At 40.5% G+C, this 22,442-nt stretch overlaps 1 protein-coding gene across 1 annotated transcript in view; it reads left to right on the plus strand.

Annotated features, from left to right (window-relative positions):
• The window catches only part of VAPB (VAMP associated protein B and C), a 33,383-nt gene extending 14,468 nt beyond the window's left edge, over window positions 1-18,915 (plus strand). The window contains exons 2-6 of the mRNA XM_083873471.1: window positions 1,349-1,501; window positions 8,815-8,918; window positions 11,141-11,221; window positions 12,397-12,573; window positions 14,706-18,915. Coding sequence (XP_083729597.1) covers window positions 1,349-1,501; window positions 8,815-8,918; window positions 11,141-11,221; window positions 12,397-12,573; window positions 14,706-14,864 — 674 coding nt within the window. The 3' untranslated portion in view covers window positions 14,865-18,915. The remainder of the gene's footprint in view (window positions 1-1,348; window positions 1,502-8,814; window positions 8,919-11,140; window positions 11,222-12,396; window positions 12,574-14,705) is intronic.
• Window positions 18,916-22,442: the final 3,527 nt, after the last annotated feature.

Genomic DNA, 22,442 nt, shown 5'->3' on the forward strand with positions numbered 1-22,442 from the left:
TAGCTCCTGTGTTGCAAAGCTGATTTGCTCAGGGTGCAGTTAGAAGTGGTGCTGCCTTCTTGTCTGGTTGGGGTTATTATGTGTGTGATTGTTTTGAGGCTTTTCCCCTTCTAATTACTTTAAACAAATTGGATCAAGGATGGAGGTTGCAGGACTGCAGTACTGTTACAGCTGGATTAAATATTGTCGTAGGAGACAAATTTGCATAGAATAAGAAGCAAACTTAAATTACATCAAGGCATCCATGCTGTGAGAAGAGAGTGGTGGAATGCTGCCTGCCAGTATTTTTATTGTCAGCATCATTCACCCTTTTTCAATTCTAGGGCTGCCATTTCTGCAAGGAAAAGTTTGATGCTTTTTTTTGACCAGTTTGCTTTTACTCCTGAGGACAGATGAAGGTGTTTTATTCAGGCATCAAATTAATCACTTCTATGGAGGAGACAGTTGATCAAAGTGTGGTTATATTTCTTTTAATTTTAGTTCTTTACCATCTGTAAAGCACTGTAGTTGTGTGCTACCTGTCTGATTTATCAGTGTCTTGTAGGAAATCAGCCTTTCTTCTGCCTGAGGGATTTGGGAGTTTCAATTAGATAGTGAGCCTGAGAGAAATGGATTTGCCTGCACTTGGTTTTGCAGAACTTGACAGTGGTTTGATTTTGGCTTTGCTAATATGGAAATCTTTGCCAGTGCTCTCAGTGTCTAAAAATTTTCCTATTTCCACATGGTTATTTCCTGTCCTGGGTGAGGTAGGCTACTTTATTTCTTCTGGTTTATAATTTCTAGTTGCCAAGAGAGCTTATAAAAAAAATAATTAAAAACCTTGGTAGGCTAAAGCAGATTTACCCTGCATGCTTGTTTTTGGTGTGGCATTCCTGAGTACCTGGTGGAATTCTGGTTCTGTGGAGGTCCAGCTTCATGCGCAGATGGATCTGTGATAGTCCTTGGTTCCCACTCCTTGCCTGGTTAACAAACTGTTCTGTACTCACTAGTTACCATCTACAGCTTGGGTTTATGTGGTGTCTCTGCTAGCCTGGGTTTCAGTGACTAGAATGGAGCAACTGTGACACAGCAGGGAATTTGGCATCCTCTGAATGCCATGTTGTGGTGTTGGCACAATGTGTGAATGATTTCCCCCTTTTTGTTGTGCTGTTGATGATGAGCTCTCGGGCTGGGGCCTGGCTGCAGCCTCAGCTTTGCGTGCACGATTATCTGTACGTGCTGCAGATGGAAATTGAACATCTAATTACTTTATAAGATTTGCGAACGGATATTTAGCTCCTGCTTAGCCTCTGCTGGAAAAGTGCTTTCTGTGTGATTTCAAGTCTGCTTTTTTTGCTCTCCTCCTCAGGTCCTTTCACAGATGTGGTCACTACAAACCTGAAGCTCGGCAACCCCACGGACAGAAATGTGTGCTTCAAAGTTAAGACCACAGCACCACGTAGATACTGTGTAAGGCCCAACAGTGGAATTATCGATGCAGGGACATCAATTAATGTTTCTGGTAAGCCATTCAAGCAGTTCTTATAATCAGTTATTTCTTGGAATGCCTTGCAGCCTGGAAGTGTTTTGGTGAATCCAAGAAGGTTGTTTTTTCATGGAGAAGCAGCCATTTTATGTATCCTTACGTTCTTTACTCCTGGTCTAGCAGCAATAGGTTTGATCTTAGATCCTGTTTTGGAGAGGAAAAAGGCGGAAATATATAAATGATTGATATGGTTCATTAACAGCCTCAGCCAGCGTATCCAAACCAGCCCTGCTGCAGCCCTGCCCTCCCTGTGGGATTATTTTTGTACAGTTAGTTTTTTGCCAGCTTAACTTCCTGAACCAGCTCACCACGGGGTCAAACAAGTGCTTGGATGAGCACATTGAGGGAAGAATAAAACTGGGTGGACTGTAGCAACTGGTTTAGACTGGTGTGGGCTGATGCCTTTGATTTAATCAACAATGAAAACATTTACTTTCAAACCATGCTTGTTTTGTGTGCCTTGAGCAGCATCCTTTGGTGTTTCAAATGTCAAATGACTAAATCTTTGCTGTTGCACAGGAAGAGTTAATGATTTTGTCTAATGAGTCAGTAGCTCTTGACTTGCCTAAGTTTGGTAATGGAAAAGCAAAGGAGGGGCTTACTTTGAAAGCATAAAGAGCTGAGTATTCTCACAAACAGAATATCTGTATATTATTAACTTGCTGATAATATATTCTCTCAATGACTTCTCTGATCCATGTTCTTAATAAAGAATTCTGTCAAAGCATGTAGTTGTGGCATATTGAATGAATGAAGTCAGATTTGTGTTAAAAAAATGATTTCTCTAAACATGCAGATTTGCTTTGCTATTCCTAAAAAAAAATAATATTGGCATGATAAGAAATCTCATTGATAGGGTATACAGTTTGCTCCTACCAACCTTTTTTTAGCCTGGGATAAAAAATTTGGGAAGCTAAAACCACTGCTTTTTGCTTCAAAAAAATCAACATGAAAAAAATCAAGAGTCTAGTTTCTTACTTAATAAAATGTAAAATATTTAAACACCTCACCCTTGGAGAGAGCTTGCTTCAACAAAATAAAAATTGATCCCAAAACCACTTTGCACTGTGAAATTAAGCAACTCTAATCCTGCAAGTCTTCTTATACATGCCCATATTTGCACACTGATTGATCTGTTGTCTTTGGGATTCCTGTGGTGTCAAATTGAGTGTGCAAAGGGCTGCAGCGTTGTGCCTCCCTTGCAGTTAATCCCAGGGGAATGTCACAGTGAGGAGGTAACCAGGGAGGTGTGGGAGCTCCAGGTGGGGCAAGTAAAGCACTTTTTTTTCAGCAGAGGGCCAGCACGTACCCAGTGAGCTCTGAAATGACTAATATGTAAGTGAAAGTGCTCTCTGGAGAGAAATGGAGATTTTTAAAAGTCGGGACAATTCCCAAGTAAAGCTGTCTGTCATCTATACTAGCTGCAGGCAAGCATATCAAATGCACTGAAATCAATGAAATGATAATGAAAATTAGCATGGTTTCTAGCTACAAATTATCTTCATAAAGATGTGGCTGCTTTTCATCTTGCAGATGAACTTGGAAAATTAAAAGCCTGCTTCCTTTTGCAGGCTCTTACCAGGCTTTTTGAAATGTTGTCTTGATCTCAGTGTTGAGTGGCTTCTTAAAGTTCTGCTCACAAGTGCCCCTTAGCTCCACCTTGAGCAAGTACAGTGCAGGCAAGTGTTATAGGAAGCAGCTCTTGTTATGCTGCCAGCAGCTTCCTTTTCCAGCCTGGCCCTTCCCAGTGGCACACAGGTAGAGTGTGGATCTACTCCAGGGCTGAAGTATCCCCTTATGGGACTGCTGTGCTTTGCTCTTGCTTACACAGCTTTAAGAATTTCCCTTTCCTGATAACCTTATTTGTAGTGATTTATGATTTGGTTAGTGTGGAAAGTGGCTGTGGTATGTTTAATCACAAGCTCACATGTGTGTTCTAATATTTCCATGCTGATGTTAACAGTAGTAATAAATAACAATCTTAAATTGCCAGTCCTTATATTAACATTATATTTGAAAATGGAAATAGCACACTTGCATTGTTCCTTAGGTAATGTATTAAGTTCCTTCAAACCATGGATGGGACCTAATTCTGGACTTGAGGATGGCAATATTGGTCTAGGGTTTTGATCAGCAGATGGGATCCTTTGGATGGGAGGGATCAAAGAGGGGACTGCCATTAACTTGCAAAATAGATTTGTTTTCAGATTCCCTGAAAAGAGGGATGTGTTTAACCTTTGTTTTGGAGTAATATTGCTTGAGAACAAAAGACTGATTTGGAGTTAATGAAGTAAAAAATAAATAGAATTTGTTTCTGTGCCTCTAAATCAGCTGCCTTTTCAGTCATTTAATTCAAGTCTTGCACAGGGCATAAAAATAGGACTTGAATAAATAGGACTTGAATTCCTCCAAACCTAGTGAAAATACTGGAGGAGAAATTATTAAAATACAGTTAATACAGTAACTTCTGGACACTTAAGCTAATTGGGTTGTGTTTACTATATGCAATCCAGCCCCTTCACAATTGCTGAGGCTTTACCACAGCCAGTGATATCACTGCACTGGTGCTGCACCTTGTCCCCAAAAAATCAGTGCCTGTGCATTTGTTAATCTCAGAAAATATTATTGCCTGAAGCTGAATTTGGGACAGCCTCTTCCTTCTTGCTCTGTAATAACCAGATGCCTTTGTTATACTCCTGTGAAACTGTGCCTGTACTATTTTGCTGTAAGTATATGAGAAGATATTTTGCTCTAAGAGGCAGCAGTTCCACTTTATTTCACACTAATACGGTGGCTCATTTAAAAACGTACAAAACGCTGGAAAAATAAAGCTCACTTTAATCTAGTGGAGTCTCAAATGCCTGCCTTCTTATGCCATATCACAGCTTTTGCTAAATACCAGCAATTGAGGCCCTGTCAGCATGTGCTGCCTGCTGGGATGTCAGGTTTGGAGCCCGTGTTTTCACCTGTTATATAATGGCATGTAATTTTAACAGCTGAGTTTATGTAACTGTCGGGAAGCGTATGTGTGCACTGTCATCTGATTCCATTGCACTGGGGCTGCAATTCTTGGGAAAAGGAGTATTTGCACACATTCCTCTGCTGTTAAGCACGTCTGATTTCAGCAGAGATAGCTGGTTTTGTGGCTTTGAAACCTAAATAAACGCCGTGAATGGATTACAAAGGAAAAGTGAAGGAATACCAGCAGATGCTGGTGAGTCTGCAGTAGATGTATAAGGAGGAGAGAGGAATTGCAGATGGTGCCATCTGTGCACAGTGTCCCACTGAAGAGAGCAGTCTGAACATGCTTCCCAAAAGCGAGGAGGAGCTGACGTTATCCTTGGGTTGTTGTCGAATATCCAGGGAGGGATTTTTATTCCTTTCTGAGCTTGCCTGACTTTGAAAAGGCAGGAATGGAGCTGCAGCCCGTGCTCTGCAGTCACAGTGGGTCTGCCCCATTCCCTCAGGAATGATTGTGACCCATCCACTGCTGCACTCTCAAACTTACCTTGGCAGTGTCACTCCTGTTCCCACAGACCTCCCAGGACTCTGCAGAAACTCCCCAAGTTTTGGGTTGTTCTCACCTGCCTGCTTTAAAATTCTATCTTGATCTTCACAAATTCAACACTTACTAGTATTACTGAAAGATTTACAGGAAATTTGTGTCTATTTATGTAAACATGAAACAAAGGTGGGATGGTGCAATGGATTCTGTAGATGTGAGTGTCCTTTGCTCACCTCTGCCAGGGATGGTGGAATTCCAAAAGGATCTTGAGGCTTGCCCCTGTTTCTGCTTGGGGTATTTTATGTGACATAAATGAGGTAGATTTGATCCATCCAGATCATGAAGAATTCCATGCAGTGCCATTTGGGAAAATGATTGATAAAGCCAGAAAAGAAAAAATAGATTGACTGTCCTGTTGAATGAGCTGCTTAAGAATGAACAGTGATGTGGATGGAAATGTGATAGCAGGGAACTACTGGTGATGTTTCTTGAGAGTAATTCTTGGTCCTAATCTTGTCTAGTGCTTTTACAAGCAATTCTGGAACAAAGAGTACAATAAAAACTCTGATGGTTTTGTAAAGTTGGGAGATTAGAGATACGCAGCAGAATTAGTTGTCCTTGAATGCTACAGTAAGAAAAATGGGATGAGTTTCATTAGAAAAACTGCAAAATCACATATTTGGAGAATAAAATACTCTGGGTACAATTGCAAGCTTGTTATAGGAGGGGGCCTGATTGGGGTGAGCAAAATGCTGACATAATGTGGCTGTGAGTAAGGCAGGTGTAGCATTGTACATCTGGGTGAGGGAAGAGGTCAGAGGGCATAAATGCTGTGGTTCAAGGCACTAGTAAAGTTTCCTGCTTGTGTAATTAGAGGAGCTCAAACCAAAACAGGTGCAGAGGATGAATGGGGAGCTTGGCCTAGAGAGAACCCACCAAGTCTGGCTTAAGTTTACCAGGAGGCCAAGAGTTGCTGTGATTTATGTCCTGGAGGGCACCAGAAGTAAATGATTCTTCCCCTTCCCTGGTATTTTAACATAAGGGCAGTGTTGGTCCAGGACCAAGTAAACAGGCCATTAATAAATTTAGATGGAAACTAGAGGAAGGTTGCTGACCATCTGAGCTGGGAGACTTTTCTGTTCCTTCAGCTCTTGGAAAGGACAGCTAGATCCTGGCAGGTGTTAAAGGTGTTCCCTGCTTCAGATTTCCTCTGTTCCTTGAGAAAGCTGGCTTATTCTAGGAAAACCAGAGAAGTTTAATGCTTCTGTCATTGTAACTAACTCTTCCAGTAAACTGTTCTGTGGAAAAGAATATTGGGTGGTCAGTGCCTCTCCTTAGCTCTGTACTGAGTGTAAAATGCTGGGGATTCTGCAGGAATGTCTGAGAAAACCGATGTCCATTGATCTCTCAGTGACTCTGCAGTTTTTGCTTGTGGTAAAACAGTGCTGATGCTTGAGCTGTGGGGTGAGCAGCTTGGGAAGTGGCTGAGATACATCTCTGCCTGATGGATGCTGCTGGCAGTAAACTCGAAGATCATATTAATAATTTTGTTTCTTAAAACTCTGATTACTGATGAAAGCTGAAGCTTCTGACCAGATGGGACAACTGATGTGATAAGGCATTTTGTAGGAACATACTTCTCACATAATTTTTGCATATGGTTTGTGATTTCCATTCAGAACAAAGGAGTCACATTCCCAGTAGCCAATTTCTTCAGCAATTAGGGCAGCTTTAGGGAACTAATCTTTCACAGAAACCCCAATAGTATGTGGATAAATATTAAAATGCTTTGGTTTCCTCTTGAAAAAAGTACATATTTTTGTGCTTCCCATCTGGCTTACAAGACATTTGCTGAATAATTTGTGTCAATGTGGCTTTCATGTATTGATCTAAAAATACAAGTGCTAACAATGTCTGTGCAGTCAAGCCCTCTCTGGCTCTTGTGGTTCAGTGAATGGAGCTCAGAGCAGTGATCATTTGGCATTCCAGGATGGATTCAGCACTGTCTCTTGGGAAATGAGGATTTTCAAATGAGCTGATAGTTGCACTCAGCAAAGTGAGCTGAAAAAAACCACAATCTGTAGAAGTTCCATAAATGCTGAATAAATTCTGACTATCCAGTTGGATCATTGAAATTATTTAAGTGTCTACTACAGAGGAGAAAAAATGCTGCTGCTTTTCACTGATGTGTCAGGCAGTGTTGAACTAGTTGTGCTTTTCACAGTGCAGTCACTCCTGTTTGAAAAATAGTTTAAAAGGCAGCCAGTTAGTTTGCAAACATTTATTTTGAAGTAATATCCAAGTACTGCAAAGTAAGTTAAAAATGTATAATAATTCTTAAAGCACCTCATCTGAGAGGATTTATCTCCTGCTTTCTCTTTGGGCTTTAAAAGGCATCTGGTTGTTGATTGCCAGATTGTGTGCACAGTAAAGATGGCACAGCCATAACATGCCCTGCTCATTAAGGGAGGCAATTTGGTTTGACTTGCCTTCATTTGCAACAAATGGGATCTTTGGATATTGCTTTTATATGAAAAGCCCTGCAATTAGTGCATATGAATTTGGGCACATAATGTTAATCGTACTTGAAAATGGTCCTAATTCTTGGACTGCTTCTCTTCTTAGTGATGGAATTGAGGGGCTGAAGGAAGACAGGTCATAAAATGTGAATTTTTAAAACCTTACACCATTTTTTTCCGTTAGCAGTAATGGCAGTATTTGCAAGCTTCATTTTCAATTTGAGGGGGTGGTGTTTTTTTGCAGGCTCTAATAACATGTTTGTGTAAACTGCATTGCTTATTTCCACATGTTCTGTCTCATGGTGAAGCCAAGCTCATGTTTGTTAATGTCTCTATAACTGAATATCCAGGTGTCACTTGAAAATGTGGGGGTTCCAAGTGACCACTGTGATTAAAAATTTTTCATGTAAATGGAATACCCAACTGTCCCTCTTCAGGTTGCTTTAACCCAAAAGCAAAGACATGGAAATTCCCCATATTGCTTAAAAAATTAAATTAAAGCACACACATCCTTAACCTGCTGTTCCTTTCTCTCTGCCCCCTAAACAGAGTCATTTTCTGCATAAGTAAATTTTGGAATGCTTTTGATTTTTTGAATGAAGAGAAATACATTCCTTGCATACCCTTCATAGGCAAAGTTTGTATCACGTTTAACTATAAACATCCAGCTATAAATTGGTAACAAACTTTCACTTATTTGTGGAAGTAAAATACTTGTACTTGATAAGCCAAATACCATGAGACTCTTAAACTTTGTAGAGGAAATTTCCATCCCGAGGTTTAACCTCAAGGTTTACAATGTTTGACTTTGCCTCTGTAGCTTTTCTCAGGCACCATCAGCAATATTGTGTGTACAGCTCATCAAAATGCTTGTTACTTCTGCCCCAAGGATGGAGCAAGACAAAAAGCTGCTGTCTTGGAAAATTTTTCCCTCTGTCCCAGAAGATATGTAAATTTTTCCTATTTCCCATAAATTACTATTATCTTGTCATAGCTGTGTACAGAATATTGTAGAATGATCAGCATTTCCAGAATTCTCAGACCAAAGTCTAGACAGAGTGAGAAAATCTGTTTCTCTTGCCTCCTTTCAAAATTCTGGTTTAAAGTGAGGTTCCTGGTCTCAGCTGCTGCTTTGGTCATAACAACAGACAACTTGAAACCATTTAAATGTTTGTTTTTCTGAAATCTGGTGACTGTGTCATCAGTGCATGACTCTGCACCAGAGCAATGTTAATCCAATGTGTTCTGGGTTTTTTTTCTTCCAGTGATGCTACAGCCTTTTGACTATGACCCTAATGAGAAAAGTAAACACAAGTTTATGGTTCAGTCTATGTTTGCTCCAAATGATACTTCAGATATGGAAGCAGTAGTAAGTATTGAAATTAATTAAAATGGATTTCTTTCTAACTGTAGAATTTTGTAAGTCCTTTGACTGCTTTGTTTTAAGGGTGGTTGTCAAACCACACTGGAATGGTCCTTGAAAGCTTTTCCAGATTTCCATCTCTGCATGGCAAGGAGTTTTCTGTTATTTTGAGCCCCAGGAATCTTGCACTGAAAGTTGTTGTCTGTGGTTGCTTCGTTAAGAAGCTGCTGTCAGTAATGGGATGCCAAGCCATGAAACAAGTAGATGTAGGTTTCTTTGCAGTATATCATTCTTTAGAAAGGCCAGCTTGAACCATATATTTTAAGGATATACAGAATATATTCTAAGGATATACGGAATATATTCTAAGTCTGTGGCATATTTTATATTTTATGCATCTACGCTCACTCTTGAGCCTTCTCTTGAGCAAGAGGATTATTTACAAGTATTGTATTTTTCTTTATCCCTACCTGTGTCTGCTGTGGCTTTGTAAAAGAAAGGCCCTCATAGATTCTGTCCTGTAGATAACAACTGAGAGCAGTAGAAATATGTAGGTGCTGGAGCAGAGAAGGACAAAAGACATAAAAATAAGATGTCAGGCTCCAAGTAAGGCAACCTGCAAAGGAGTAAACCATTATCTCAACTGCTGGCTTTCCGTGAACAGCAAGATTTGCCCCCAGAAGAAGACACAAAAAACAGCTCTCTGTAGCCAGCTTTTGTTAGCTTGAGAGAACATTCAGTGGCTGTTGAGGACACAATGTAAAAAGAAAAAAAACATTATTCTAAAAGTGTATGGCTTGTGTGTGCTTCTTAAAAAGAAAAAAGCCAACCCCAAAATACTCTACAGTAGTCTTTACAATATGTGTCTTCTTCTGAATAGCTTCTTAAAGCTGGGGCACTCTGCAGGTTAATAATTTCCCTTCTCAAACTGATTTATGGAACTATATTTGTTTAATGGGCTCAAAATAAGATCCAGTGGGAGAAACAGCAATAGTAATAAAATGTCTGCATCACTAGGAAGATAAGTCAGTCTGCCTTTCTTTCGAGCTCTTTAATTTTTATGAGTTACTTTATACCATGACAAATGTTATTCTGCTGGCAAAGAATGTTTTTTAGTACCTAGATGGGCCTTTCAGTTTTCCAGAGCTCTCCAGCCCAACAGGATTCCTTTTCCTGTAACACTTTGATCAGTTCTCAGTTCTGTTACCACTCTCCAGATCTCTTCCTATTCTGGATGAACAGGTGAGACCAGTTATGGGAGTACTATAAAGCTTTCAACACTTCCCAGGCAGCCAAGGAGCTCGAAATAGAACTGACTTCAGCCCCAGAAGAGCTGAACTACGATTCAGCTATTTAGGATGAGTTAAATACTACTCCAGGTTGCACAGGCTTAGCCATAATTTGTCACCTACTTGAGATATGCTGAGGAATACCAAGCTACCAGGAGGATGGTCAGAGTGAAGAGGAGCACATGGGAACTCCAGGATATGAGTGTGGACACTTCTTGCTGTTTATTATCACTGAGAATAAATATTTTCACTCCAGGGTTACAGCTGATACAGAGCAAAAATTTATTGCTGCTGATCCCTATTAAAGAGGTTGCAATGAATCCTGTTTATGGCAGACTCCCCAGCTGAAGGGGAGAGGAGGTGTGAGGGAAGTTATCCCTCTGTATGTGGCACATCTGCTGCTGTCCAGATGTTGATGCTGAAAAATAAGGATGTGGAAAACAAGGAGGAGAAAGGACACTCCTGCAGTTTGTTCCAGTCAGGAAGAAGCTCCTGTGAAATTTGAAAAGTTTGGACAAGAACTCCACTGGGCAGGGAGTTGAAAACTCACTCTGTGATTTATTTGGGGGCTTTTTATCTTTGCCTTCCCTTGAATTCACCTCTCCTTTTACTTTTTTTTCTTCTTTTTTTTAAGCAGACTCATAACTCCCCCTGTCTCTGCTAATTACTCTGACACAGCTCCCAATTCTCTCATAAATCACCTGTGGAAGTTTCAGACTATTTAGAATGATTTGCTTCATAGTATCTGCCTTTATGATACCACTCAGTTATGTTTTTGATCTCATTTTTCATCCTGTGTGTGGTTAATGGTGGTGTGATAAACACCTGTGGGTCCTTTCTGAGTGAAATGATGTGATTTGTTTACATAATGCACTGCATTTCCAATCTGCCTGATTGTACTAATAGGTTTAATATGAAATTAATATTAACTTATTCCAGTGGAAAGAAGCAAAACCGGAAGAACTCATGGATTCGAAACTTAGGTGTGTGTTTGAGCTACCAGCAGAAAATGATAAGCCTGTGAGTATTTTCAGATGCATATTGAGTCATTTAACTTAATACCACAGTAAATCCTGTGAAATGGCATGTTTATACAGACACTGCTATATGAGCACAAGACAGAACCCTCTGTTTCACTGCCTGGATGGCATCACCCTTTAAAAACACATTGTAAATTATTTAAAGTCTTGGTAATCCTTGGTGTAACTAGCAGCCAGTTTGAACTTGATAAGTGCAACAGCAGCACAAAGCAATTCTTGAGTTGATGTGTTTTCATTTAGTGAAAGGTCACAGGATAAAGAATAATTTAAAAAAAATTAAAGATGCTGATTGCTGGTTCTGAAGCTCAGAGTTTATACTGAAGCAGTTATAATCATCAGCAATATAAATTTGCCTGTCCAACATTTCCTTAGTACAACTCTCATTTTGTCAGGTAAATTGATAGAGAACTGGTGAGGAAAACACAAATGCATTTAGAAATTTTATGAAATTATTAGCTATAATATTGTAGATTGTTTCTTGTTAGGGTAATGGACATATTAATTTGTAATGCAAATATGTATTGTCCAGTATAAAACCGATAATGGATTGAATAAACTGAAAAATGCTTCCCAGTGTGCAGGTACTGAAGGCACAGTTGTTCTACCTTGCACTGAACAGTCTGTAATTAAGATTATGTAATTTGGCTGGGGAGAGGTTTGTTTCCATGAGAGACCCTTTCTAAAGTGCTGAGCATGAAGAAGATCCAAAGGCAGGAGAGGGAGCAAGGTTGGGAGGTCTGAACTTTGTTTCCCAACTTGGATTGCAAATTCTCCATGCCCACAGAAATACAGAAATAGGGAGAGGGAACAGCCAGGAGTGGGCAGGGAAGGGGGAGCAGCTGCAGCCCTGTCCTGGCTCCTGTGCCTGGGGAGGGAAGGGTGAGGAGACCATTGGTTGTGGGACCTGGGTTAGGGACATTTCTGTATATGCAGGGTCTGAAAAGTCCAAATCATTCTGTCTTCACTTATTACTGCTGATCTGGTGTTTTCTGAGATAGCAAGAAAGGTACAGAAAGGAAAATGTTGTTTATTTCTTTTTGATACAGGCGCGTGTCAGGTGGGCACAGCCAATTTTACCTGATTCTCCTCCTGTTTATCAGGTGTGTGGTGTGGTGTTAATAACTAACCAAAAATCACTTTATCCTTTTTTAACAGCATGACATAGAAATAAATAAAATTGTATCCACATCTGCAACAAAGACAGATTCCTCTGTAATGTCTAAATCAATAAGTTCTTCTTTGGATGACACTGAAGTTAAGAAAGTAATGGAAGACTATAAGAGGCTTCAAGTAGAAGTTCAGAGGTTACGGGAGGAGAATAAACAGTTTAAGGTAAAGATTGCTGTTGTTTTCTTTTCAGATTTACCCCTTTCCTGAAAAAGAAGCTTCCATCTTAAAGGTTTGGTTACCTGACCTTAGCACAATATTTTAATACTGTCTATAAAGTAAAAGATAATTCAGGTTTCTCTGTAAACTCTGCAAAGGTGCTGAAATCAATGGTTCCTTTGAAAGGAGGCACAAGTCATGCAGTCACAGGAGATTGGGTAACAACCCAGAGGAGTGAATTCCCCCTCTTTTTTTTTTTTTTTTTTTATTTTCCCACCTAATTTCTCAGTCTGAATTAAGCATTCACTGTTGGACTTGGCCCCGTTCTCCCAAACCATGGGAGCTTGAGGGCAGTGTTGTGCAAATACTGAGTGTTTCAGTAATTGCACCTGTAATGTGCTGCTGAAATGGCCAAATTGAGACAGATGAATGGGAAATGTGCTTCCTGTCATATCCAGCACATGGCTGGGAAATCCAGTCATTGAGAAGCTTTTATCACTGCTGAAAAATTCTTTTTACAGTAGTTTGATTTGCTGCTGCAAGTGTCTGCTTCCATAGATATCAGCACCAAGGAAAGTGTGGATGTTGTGACTCTTGCAGCCCAGTGAAAGGAGCTCTGTTCTCTCAGCTCTGATGCTGCTTGGCTGGCTGATGCATGAAGGAGTTCTTGAAAACAGTTTTGTTTTGCACAGAAATAATATGTGTACATAACAGACATGACCCTAACTTCTCCTTGTGTTCTTGTTTTTGCCAGTGAGTACTCTTAAGTTCAATATGATTTTATTTAATTTTTTTTGCAAATCAGTCTTGAATAAACACTCTACAGGAGCTATCTAGAATTGAGCTGATGTCTTACAGTAACGTCCTCGATGGGTGAGCTCTTTGTTCCCTTTGTGGAGTGTTAAAAACATCTGTAAAACATCAGAAAGCAATGCTAAATCACTGCCTGCTGCCAGGTGCTGTCAGTGTCAGGCTGGAGTCATTGTCAGGAGGAAATGAAAATATTTAAAACGAAAATTGTGTGTGTTGTATGGAAACAACATTTTATTGTTTACAAAAGTCAGTTGTCCCCATTCAGAACTAGAGCAGCAGTGAAGTATTGGGTAGCCTGTGGCTTTCAATGAGTAAGTAAATGAATTCATTAATTAAAAAAAAAAAGAAAAGTTGACCTTCAGATCATGTAGGTGCCCCTTTAAATTCAAAAGTGAGAAACACTGACATACCCTGAGCCTTTTTACCTTCACTTACCTGACAATTTTTAAGGCTGCAGTAACTTTCATTACAATTTTGTTTCTTGAGTATTTTTTTAAGTATAGACTGGAGACTTTTGCTTTGGTACCATATTATACTTTTGCACTATAATACTGTGTCACATTAAAAAGTCTAACACTGTTGCTTCAGCTGGACACAAATTAAGTCACAAAAGACTCATTTGCCCCTCTCCTGAAGTGCTCTGAGTGTGTGTGTGTGTGTGACTGGAGTGTGCTAACACACAGCTGTGCTGCTCAACAGCTCAGGGAGAGCTGAGGGGAGCATCATCCCCACTTGAAATGAGAATATCTGCTGCTGTTACATTGTTTTATCTGTTGTCTCATCTTTAAATCAGGTGAGCTGCCAAAGTCCTATCAAGAAAATATCCTAATTCTTGCCATTAGGTTGATGTCAAAATGTCAACATTAATAGGATGGGAGAAACAGATTTCCCTTGGAGGGCTGGGAAGATTTGCTTGTGACATCTGACATGGGGAAGGAGGAGTGTAATTGCCTTGGCTTGTGAAAAACTTCTTCTTAGTTATATTGAGAAACATTTTCCCCCAACAGCACCTCCCTTGCTTACAGAGCAAGACAAGCACTTCATGGCTTTTCCTCCATCATTTTTCTGAAGTTCTGGAGCTGTCTCTAGACCTTGGACAGGAATTCTTGCAGGGTTCCTCATCCCTTAGCAGGACAAACCTCCAAGAGTGTGTGGCTTTCCCCTCCTGCCTCACTGCCCTTCCTTCTCAGGATTATTCAGGAAACAGCTCTAACTTAGCTGTACCTTCACTTTCACCTATTCTATAACACCCACCTAAATAAATATGAGTAGGGTGAATATTTAAAGCTTTTTTTTGTAGAAATAATGAATATCTCTTCCTTCAGGAAGAAGATGGACTGCGGATGAGGAAGGTACCCCAGACAAACAACCCAATATCTCCTTCTGCAGCTGCTGTCAAGGACGAAGGGCTCAGCTCCAGACTACTTGCTTTGGTGGTTTTGTTCTTTGTCTTTGGTGTAATTATAGGAAAAATAGCCTTGTAGAGGCAGCATGCTGGAAATTGTAAATTGGTTTGATGGTTCTGCCATATCATTGGATTAAATTTATTCATAACAATGTTTAAAAAAAAAAATTAATGTATGACATCTCACAGGTCTTGCCTTTAAATTACCCCTGCACAAATACTATGTAACATAATCTAGAAAGTTCAAAATGTACAGTGAGGGAATGAATGAAAGAGAAAATGCTTCAGTGATGAAGGGGGGAGAAAATCCTGATTTAACACTACAATGGAATATTGTATATGTCATTTTAAACATTCTTAGACCCTGGTACATGTTGCTGGATTACCTCTTTTTAAAAAAAAAAAAGAAAAAAAAAAGGAAAACTAGAAAAAAAAACCTCTTCCTCCACTGCTGGAGCTGGCCCAAGGGATGTTTGGAGCTGGGTTAGGCAGGAGGTGTTGATAACTTCTGTAAAATACGTTAATCCACCATTCTGCTCATGAATTTAACAGTTTCTGTCAGTGTCTTCAACTCTGTGCAAGTTACCAATTTCTTGGCACTTAAATGAGTAGTGAGAAGCTGCAAAGACTTGTCTGTGGCCACACTGAGGGAGCTGGGCAGCACCAAGGGGCTCGTTCAGAATAAAGGTCAATGCCTTGTTCTCACCAAGGGACCAAGCTACATTGCTGTTGGTTCATTTAGTTGAATTAAAATGTTATTATTCAGAGATGTTTAATGCATATTTGACTTATTTAATGTATTTCATCTCATGTTTTCCTTATTGTCACGAAATTGACTTAATACTTTGTGGTATGAAAAGGCGCCTGTTCAAAGCCAGTGACGAGAACTAAAAATTTGCTGCTGTAGTGGTGCAAGATTCTTCTGCCTCCTGATTGTTTTGGGCACTACACAATTGTTGGGAGTTTTGATCATCTGAGCATTGGGGAAACAGTGGTCAGGAAACTGTTTTTGTATGTAAATAAGTCTATCTAGGGGAGAAACAAAACTATTAGTAGTAAATTAGTCCTATGCCGTAAAAAGACCAATCTTGTTTGACTATGTAGCATCTTAAAAAAAGAAAAAAAAAAAAAGGAAAAAAGAAAAGAAAAATTAAATAAAGCCCCCAAATTAATGTTTCCTTTGTTACTTTTGTCCTGTTCTCACAGTTTTAGAGGTGGGGAGGAAACAGTGTTTTCTTGTCAGCTTTGTTCACGGCATAAGGAAACTTATTTCAGGGTGAATTTCTTTTTTTCCAGACTAATTTTAAAATCAAACCAAACCACCCCATCGTGAGTCTGCCACACAAAAGCTGTTCAGAGTAACCATGCTGAGGTACAAGGTAACGTCCCACTTTCCAGGTTAGTTTGGTTCAGGAGTTCAGACACTTGACAGCGCCTTTAGAATAAGGTGATTTTGTTTCTAAGCTTCCTTTTCCCACAAGGTGCATAAACAAACTCTGTGTGTTTTAACGTGATGAATTCAGTAGATGAAAGAGTTTTTGAGCAGGTGAATTCACATCTGTTATTTTAAGACCCAAAAACGTTCAGTAACAAAATTTTTTGAAGCATATTACAAGATGAAGCTGAGTCTTTTAAAAATGACTTCTGTCATTCCTTCCCTGTTCCTGGGATTCTGTGAGAAAGCTGTTGGGGCTGCAGCTTGTCTGCTGCACTCCTGGACCTTTATGTTTGTCCCACTTGTGTCTCAAGGGCTTCCTCCTCTGCAAGTGCAAATAAATGAAATTTTATGTGAGGCTTAATAAGAAAATAGGTGGAAAACCCCCCCTTTAACTTGTATGTTCAGCTTATGAACATGAGTCTGGAAGTGTTTCTAGGAGATTCAAGAGAAAGGAGAGGTGTATTTTTAGCATTTTAAAGTGCTGGTGCCTTGTCTGCTCAGAGGGAAAGGACAGAGCCACTGCAGCCTGGCTGCAAAGGGCAGGGCAGGTGGGAGATGAGCTGGAAAGGACCAAGTAGAGAGTTTATGGGACAAACTGGGCAGAATTGATGTAGAAGAAGATACTGCCCAGGCAGTAGAAGCTGAAGAAAACTTTCTAATGAAGCATTCTTTTCAGAAAGACAAGGTTGGGAGTGATACTGCAAAATTAATTTTCATGGCTTTGAAGACTGTATTTGAGAAAACCTTTGCAGAAGGGAGACTGAGATATGAAGTAGGGTTTTTTTAAGTGGCTGTAAATATCTTGTTCTCTTACCAGAATTTCTGATTCACTTTGAAAAAAATAAGGGTTTTTTGAGAGTCCTTTGTTCTGCTTAAAAACAGCCCAAAAGAGGTTGGTTTAAAAGAAAAAATGCTATCTTTGCAGGATAAAGGGGGAGGATTGAAGGTTTAAGCTGGTCTCCTGTGAGGATATCTGGAGTAATGTTCCAGGCAGGTTTTACACCCGGTGTAAGCTGCCACAGCTGCCTTTGCTGGCCCTGGGCAAAGCCAGCTCTGTCCTCCCCCAGTGCTCAGCAGTCACTTCTTGGTGAACTGTGCCAGCCTGGAACTGCAGATTGTTCATGAGCAAAATTGTTCCTGGTGTTTGCACTCCAGGATCATAAAGAGGTCCCAGGAAACCCTCTGATGCTTTTCCAGATTCCCTTCAAACACTGATCAAGGAGACCAGGAGAGGATTGCAGTGTTGATAACATCTGTAGCTGGGCTGACCCACACCACCAGTCATAAACAAGACTCTTAAATTAACTGCTCCTGTTTTGAAATTTACCAAAATCTGGAGGTTTTCCCTCACCATTTTTGACAAGAGCCTGAACACAGTAGCCCTGAATTGTCTGGGTAATGCTTTGCCTTGCTGAGCTTAAAATAAAGTGACTGATCAGGGGAATTCTCACTCCCTGTTTGACCAAACCCTTCTTTCATAGGCAGTAGAGAGAAATCTTAAAGGATTTTTTTTTCTTCTAAGGTTTCTAAAAGGCCAGTTTGTAGATAGAGTGCAAATATAGATTGGATGGATATTCTCAAGCCACCTGGCTCTTTTTGTAAGTTGTTCCTTTCATGGCAACACAAGAGCAAATGTTCTCATGAAGTATTCACAGGAAGTGAATTGTTCTGAAGGACATTGTACATCTTAGAAAGTTGTGCACAAAATGTAGAGTTTCTAAATAAGATTATTGTCTGGGGTCCTCACACAACATCAGATATTAGAAACCTGTGATTGATTCATGGTAGTAGAAATCAAGTTATTACTAATCTAATTATTGTCCTTGCTGTTACTTTAAGATGATCACTTGCACATTTATTGTTGATTTTTGTAACACCCAGTAGAGGATGCTTGGTGCACTCTTCGGGCGAATTTGGGATAACCAGAGACCTGAAATGTCTTGAAGCCTAGTGCTGGGAAATGAATGGAAAATGGTTTCTTCTATTTTTATGTAGTTCTCCACATCTTAAAGCAAATACTCCGTGCATGAATGATCATAACTATTGCTGTGCATTGGCAGTTGTCAGCTGGGAGTGCACAGCTGGAACAGCTGCAGGTGCAAGCCAGGACCAGCTCAGGTTACTGGGGAGTAGCCTGGGGGCTGAACAGCAAGATCATGTCATGTTGTTATGTTGAGGGGGATTGATGTACCATAATGTCATTTTCTAAAAATACAGGATTGTAAAGCTCGATTGGTGGTGTTACTTTTTCCTCCTGAAATGCTGTTAGTGGGATAAAGTTGGAACTTCACTTTGCAATTCACTAAAATTTCTTTTCATCAATAAACTATGAAGGGTTTGTATCTGCTGCACATGTGAACTTGGAATTCTTGTCAGCAATTTGACATCGTGGTGTGCACAAGGAATGGATCTTTCATGTCTTGACATACTTGATGTTGCATTGCCCAGTGGAAGAAAACTCATCCCTTTCCTTCGGAAAATGGCACTTCTGTCTCTTCAGTGGAATGTCCTTAATTTTCAGGCACAGTAGAGGCTTCACTATAGTGCTCTTAATTTTGAAACTTTATTTCTCTTGCCCTATGTGATGTCCTGAAATTCCACACCCTGAGTTCTGTTTTCTATATAAAGCAAATGAGGGAAAAAAGCACCGCCAGAAATCCCTTTGATTGAAATTAAAGCCCCTGTAAAATAACACTGGGAAGCTCCTGTTTGTTGTGGCTGGGTCACAGCTGCACTGCTGCTGCACTGGTGCTGCACAGGGCTGGAGAGCCACTGTGCCATGGTTTGGGAATGGGCAGCACCCATGGCCCAAGGCCTGGGGTGAGCAAGTTGAGAAGTGACAGGTGGTGAGTGAAATTCAGTTTATGTTTTCAGGATTTTGAGCAGATCCGCTTCACAGAACAAAGTAATTGTGTTTCCAGTGCTCAAATCTGCTTAGCTATAAAAGTTGATTGATTAATGGGTTGGGGTTTTTTTTACTGGATAAATGAAGATTATTTTTAAAATAACAGAAATGAGAGCCAGCCAGGAATCTTGCACGTGATACTCCAGTGAGCACACACATACACACTTGCTGAGTGACTGTGTGCCTGTCACTCACTCTGCCATTTCCTGTGGCTTCAGTTCCTGTTCAAGGACTAATTTCACATTTGTACTTGAAGAGTAAAACTTTGAAATCTTCCCTTTAGATCTCTTTGTCCCCCAGTCCAGGCCTGAGTTTGTCCTGATGCCTCTGTAAGAATGAAAAGTACAAAAGGGATCTGTGAGCACAGAAATGAGGCTGCTTTTCCTTGGAGTAAACTTGAACTTTGGATCTTTCCTCCTGTGATCTGTCATTAGAAAATGGCCTTTCCCAGAGAGCAAAACAAAAGAAGTTAAGAAAACAAATGAATTAAGAAGAATTAATTGAAGCTGTGTATTACAAGTTGACATTATACATCTGGCATTTCTGTTTATGTTTCTGCATTGGTACATTTCATTCTGATTTAATAAGTTCCTAATTTTGTGGGGTTTTTTTTTTCGAAATTCTAAAATGCCTATGAAGAACAGCCCGTAGTAAAGTATTGTTCCCAGTTTAGCTGTACTTCATTTTTTTAATCAAATCTTTTTCTTTAGTGGATAAACTCACAAGATTAGAAAAGCCTCTTGAACTCCCTTATGTTTAGTTTGGCAAATGTCCCACACACAATTACCCACAGAGAGCTACTTTTAAAAGACCTTTATTAAGGCTGTACAAAGTCAAGCACTCAGGAGTTAGGAAATGGCAGAACCAGTGCACTGTGAGTTTGGGGAGTACATTGCAGTGTCTGATCATTTCAGTGATCAAAAAGGGAGCTGACACTGCTCAGAAATTGCCCCAAACTGCCCAGCTTTGTGTGCCTGGACTTGGAGAACCCTAATTTCTCTTCAGTTACGTATAAATAGGTTTTTAAAAGTTGATCTTGCAATGTGGCACTGTGGTGTTGGGTGTAACCCTTGTGTGTGTTGGGGGGAATTCTTTGTGTTCCCTGTGTGGATCCTGATTCTTGACCTGAGCTCGTGGTGTGGTGGGGAGGAACTCGGAGCTGAAACAGCAATTTCTGTTTCCACATTTCACTGGGAGGCCACACACAAGTGTGATTGGAGCCAGGAATCTCTGCCTCAGTGCTGGGCCCAAAGGAGCATTTCTGTGGGGGCTGGAGACTCTGCTGCCCAATCTCCCTCCTGCTCTGTTCTGCCTGAGCTGTCAAATCTCACTCCATTCCCTCCCTCGGCGCTTTGGTCCAGGCCAAGTCATCCTTGTTCCTTCACTGCTCCTTGGCAAAGAAACCCCTGTTCAGCTGAGCATCTTTAAATGCCTTTTCTTCCCTGCTGCCTGTTTTCCATCTGGGTCTCTTTCTTCCCTCACCCTTCCAGGCTTGCTCTTCCCTGCCTGCCTGTCCCAGACACTGCCCTGGGTGCCTGGCAGGGCTCTCCCTTGGCAAGGAGCTCTGGCTGCTCCTGGATGCCTTTCCCCATCCCACACAGCCACTCACCTCCTGCTTCCTCTTTGTTTTTCCTTCCTCTTCACTCTTTGTGCAGTTTGGAGCAACAAGTCTTGTCACCCATCTCCTTTCTGCCTCCAGCTTCCTCCTGCTGTTCCAGTGCAGTGGATTTATTTATACTGTGGGACAGGGTTTTATATTTATTCCTTGTTTCTCAAACAAAGCAGTGGCACAATGCTGCTAATGTATCTGAAAGTGCTTCAGATTTTGTTTGATTTTATCTGGGAAATCTAGAATGCATAAATGCCTTCTAAGGTATTTTAAACAGGGAGGCATGAAGGTGGTTAATTGGAAAAATAAGTTACTGTTAATTGAGCTGTGTGTCAGACCCAGGACTGTTTGTCTGGCAGACTTGGCTCACACCTTAAACTTCTGCACCTGCTAAAGGAGCAGAAAATTGGAAAGGCAGCTTCTCTGAGGAGATCATGGTATTAAAGAAGGTACTGAAGGCTCAGTCTCAGTGCAGGAAGCCAGAAAATTGTTGGAGACTTTGGAAATTGATTTTTTTGTTGTTGTTTTTTGGAGTGGTTAAAAAAACATTATTCTTTTAAAATGTATTCTAAGAGCAGTGAATGTGGAAGAGTTTACAAAGAGCCATGTGCCTGTTACCATCAACTCCCAGCACACACTGGCTTGGGTTTTCTTCACAAGGACATTAAAAAAGTATTTATTTGTTTTGTAGCAGAAAGCAACCCTGTACTGAGGATTAAAGCTCCTGGTCTGTGTCCTAGACCTGTTTTTGTGATGCAGTGTTAGACATGAAAGATGAAATTATTTGGTTTTGTCTTGTTTGTGCCAGATAAGATAAATGAATGTCAGAACTGAGGTTGGGATCCTGATTGCAGTGGAGCTCAGCAAACAGCCATGTGAGCTGCTAATAAATGTAATTGGTGCTTCAAGAGGGCATAGCTGAGCAAATTTCATATCAGATCTGGGAGCAGGGAGGAAATTAGATGAAAAACTGAAGTAGAATTGACAGTTTTCTAAATGAAAGGTATTAAATGGCCAAAAAAACAATAATTTTGCAATTGAGAAGAGGGACAACTTTGGCTAAGTGCCCATCCTACTTCAGTGATGAAATGAGGGGAAAAATTAGATGGAAAGTAACATAAAACCAATAAGAAAAAGGGAAGCAGAGAGCAATCCATTCAAAATGGGAGTTAGGAAATGTAGAAAATAAGGAAAGCACAGCCCAAAGGAAAAGAAAAATGTGGGTTGGAGTGCTTGGGGAGGGAGATGAGCTGAGGTTCAGAGGAAATATGCAGTAGGATAAGAACTGTTAATAAATAGATGCAGGAGGTAAAACCTATGGATGATGTAAAACAACTGTGATGTCATTCCTTAGCTATGCTCAGGATTAAAAATTAACACTTTTTAATTCAGTAGACCCAGTAACCTTGATCAGTGTTTGCAAGGGAGGAGCCTGGGGCAGTGTCTGAGCTGCTGCTGGGGGTGCTCAGTGGGTCAGGACAGTGGGACACCCTGGAAAGGGATGGAAAAGGAGATGGATGTTCCTGGTGGAGCTTGGTGTAAGTCCTTTCATTCTGTCTTTTGGGTTTCAGTTCTTTGGGATCAGAGTGGGCTGGGTCTGTTCCCTGACAATCACACACTGCTGCAGCTCAGAGAGAGCCACAATGAAATGGGGATGCCCAAAGAAGGGTTCTGCAGGGACCTGGCACATTCAGTGGTTCCAGAT

The sequence above is a fragment of the Zosterops lateralis genome (genome assembly GCF_965231275.1).
Source record: "Zosterops lateralis genome assembly, chromosome: 16".
Lineage (NCBI taxonomy): Eukaryota > Metazoa > Chordata > Aves > Passeriformes > Zosteropidae > Zosterops > Zosterops lateralis.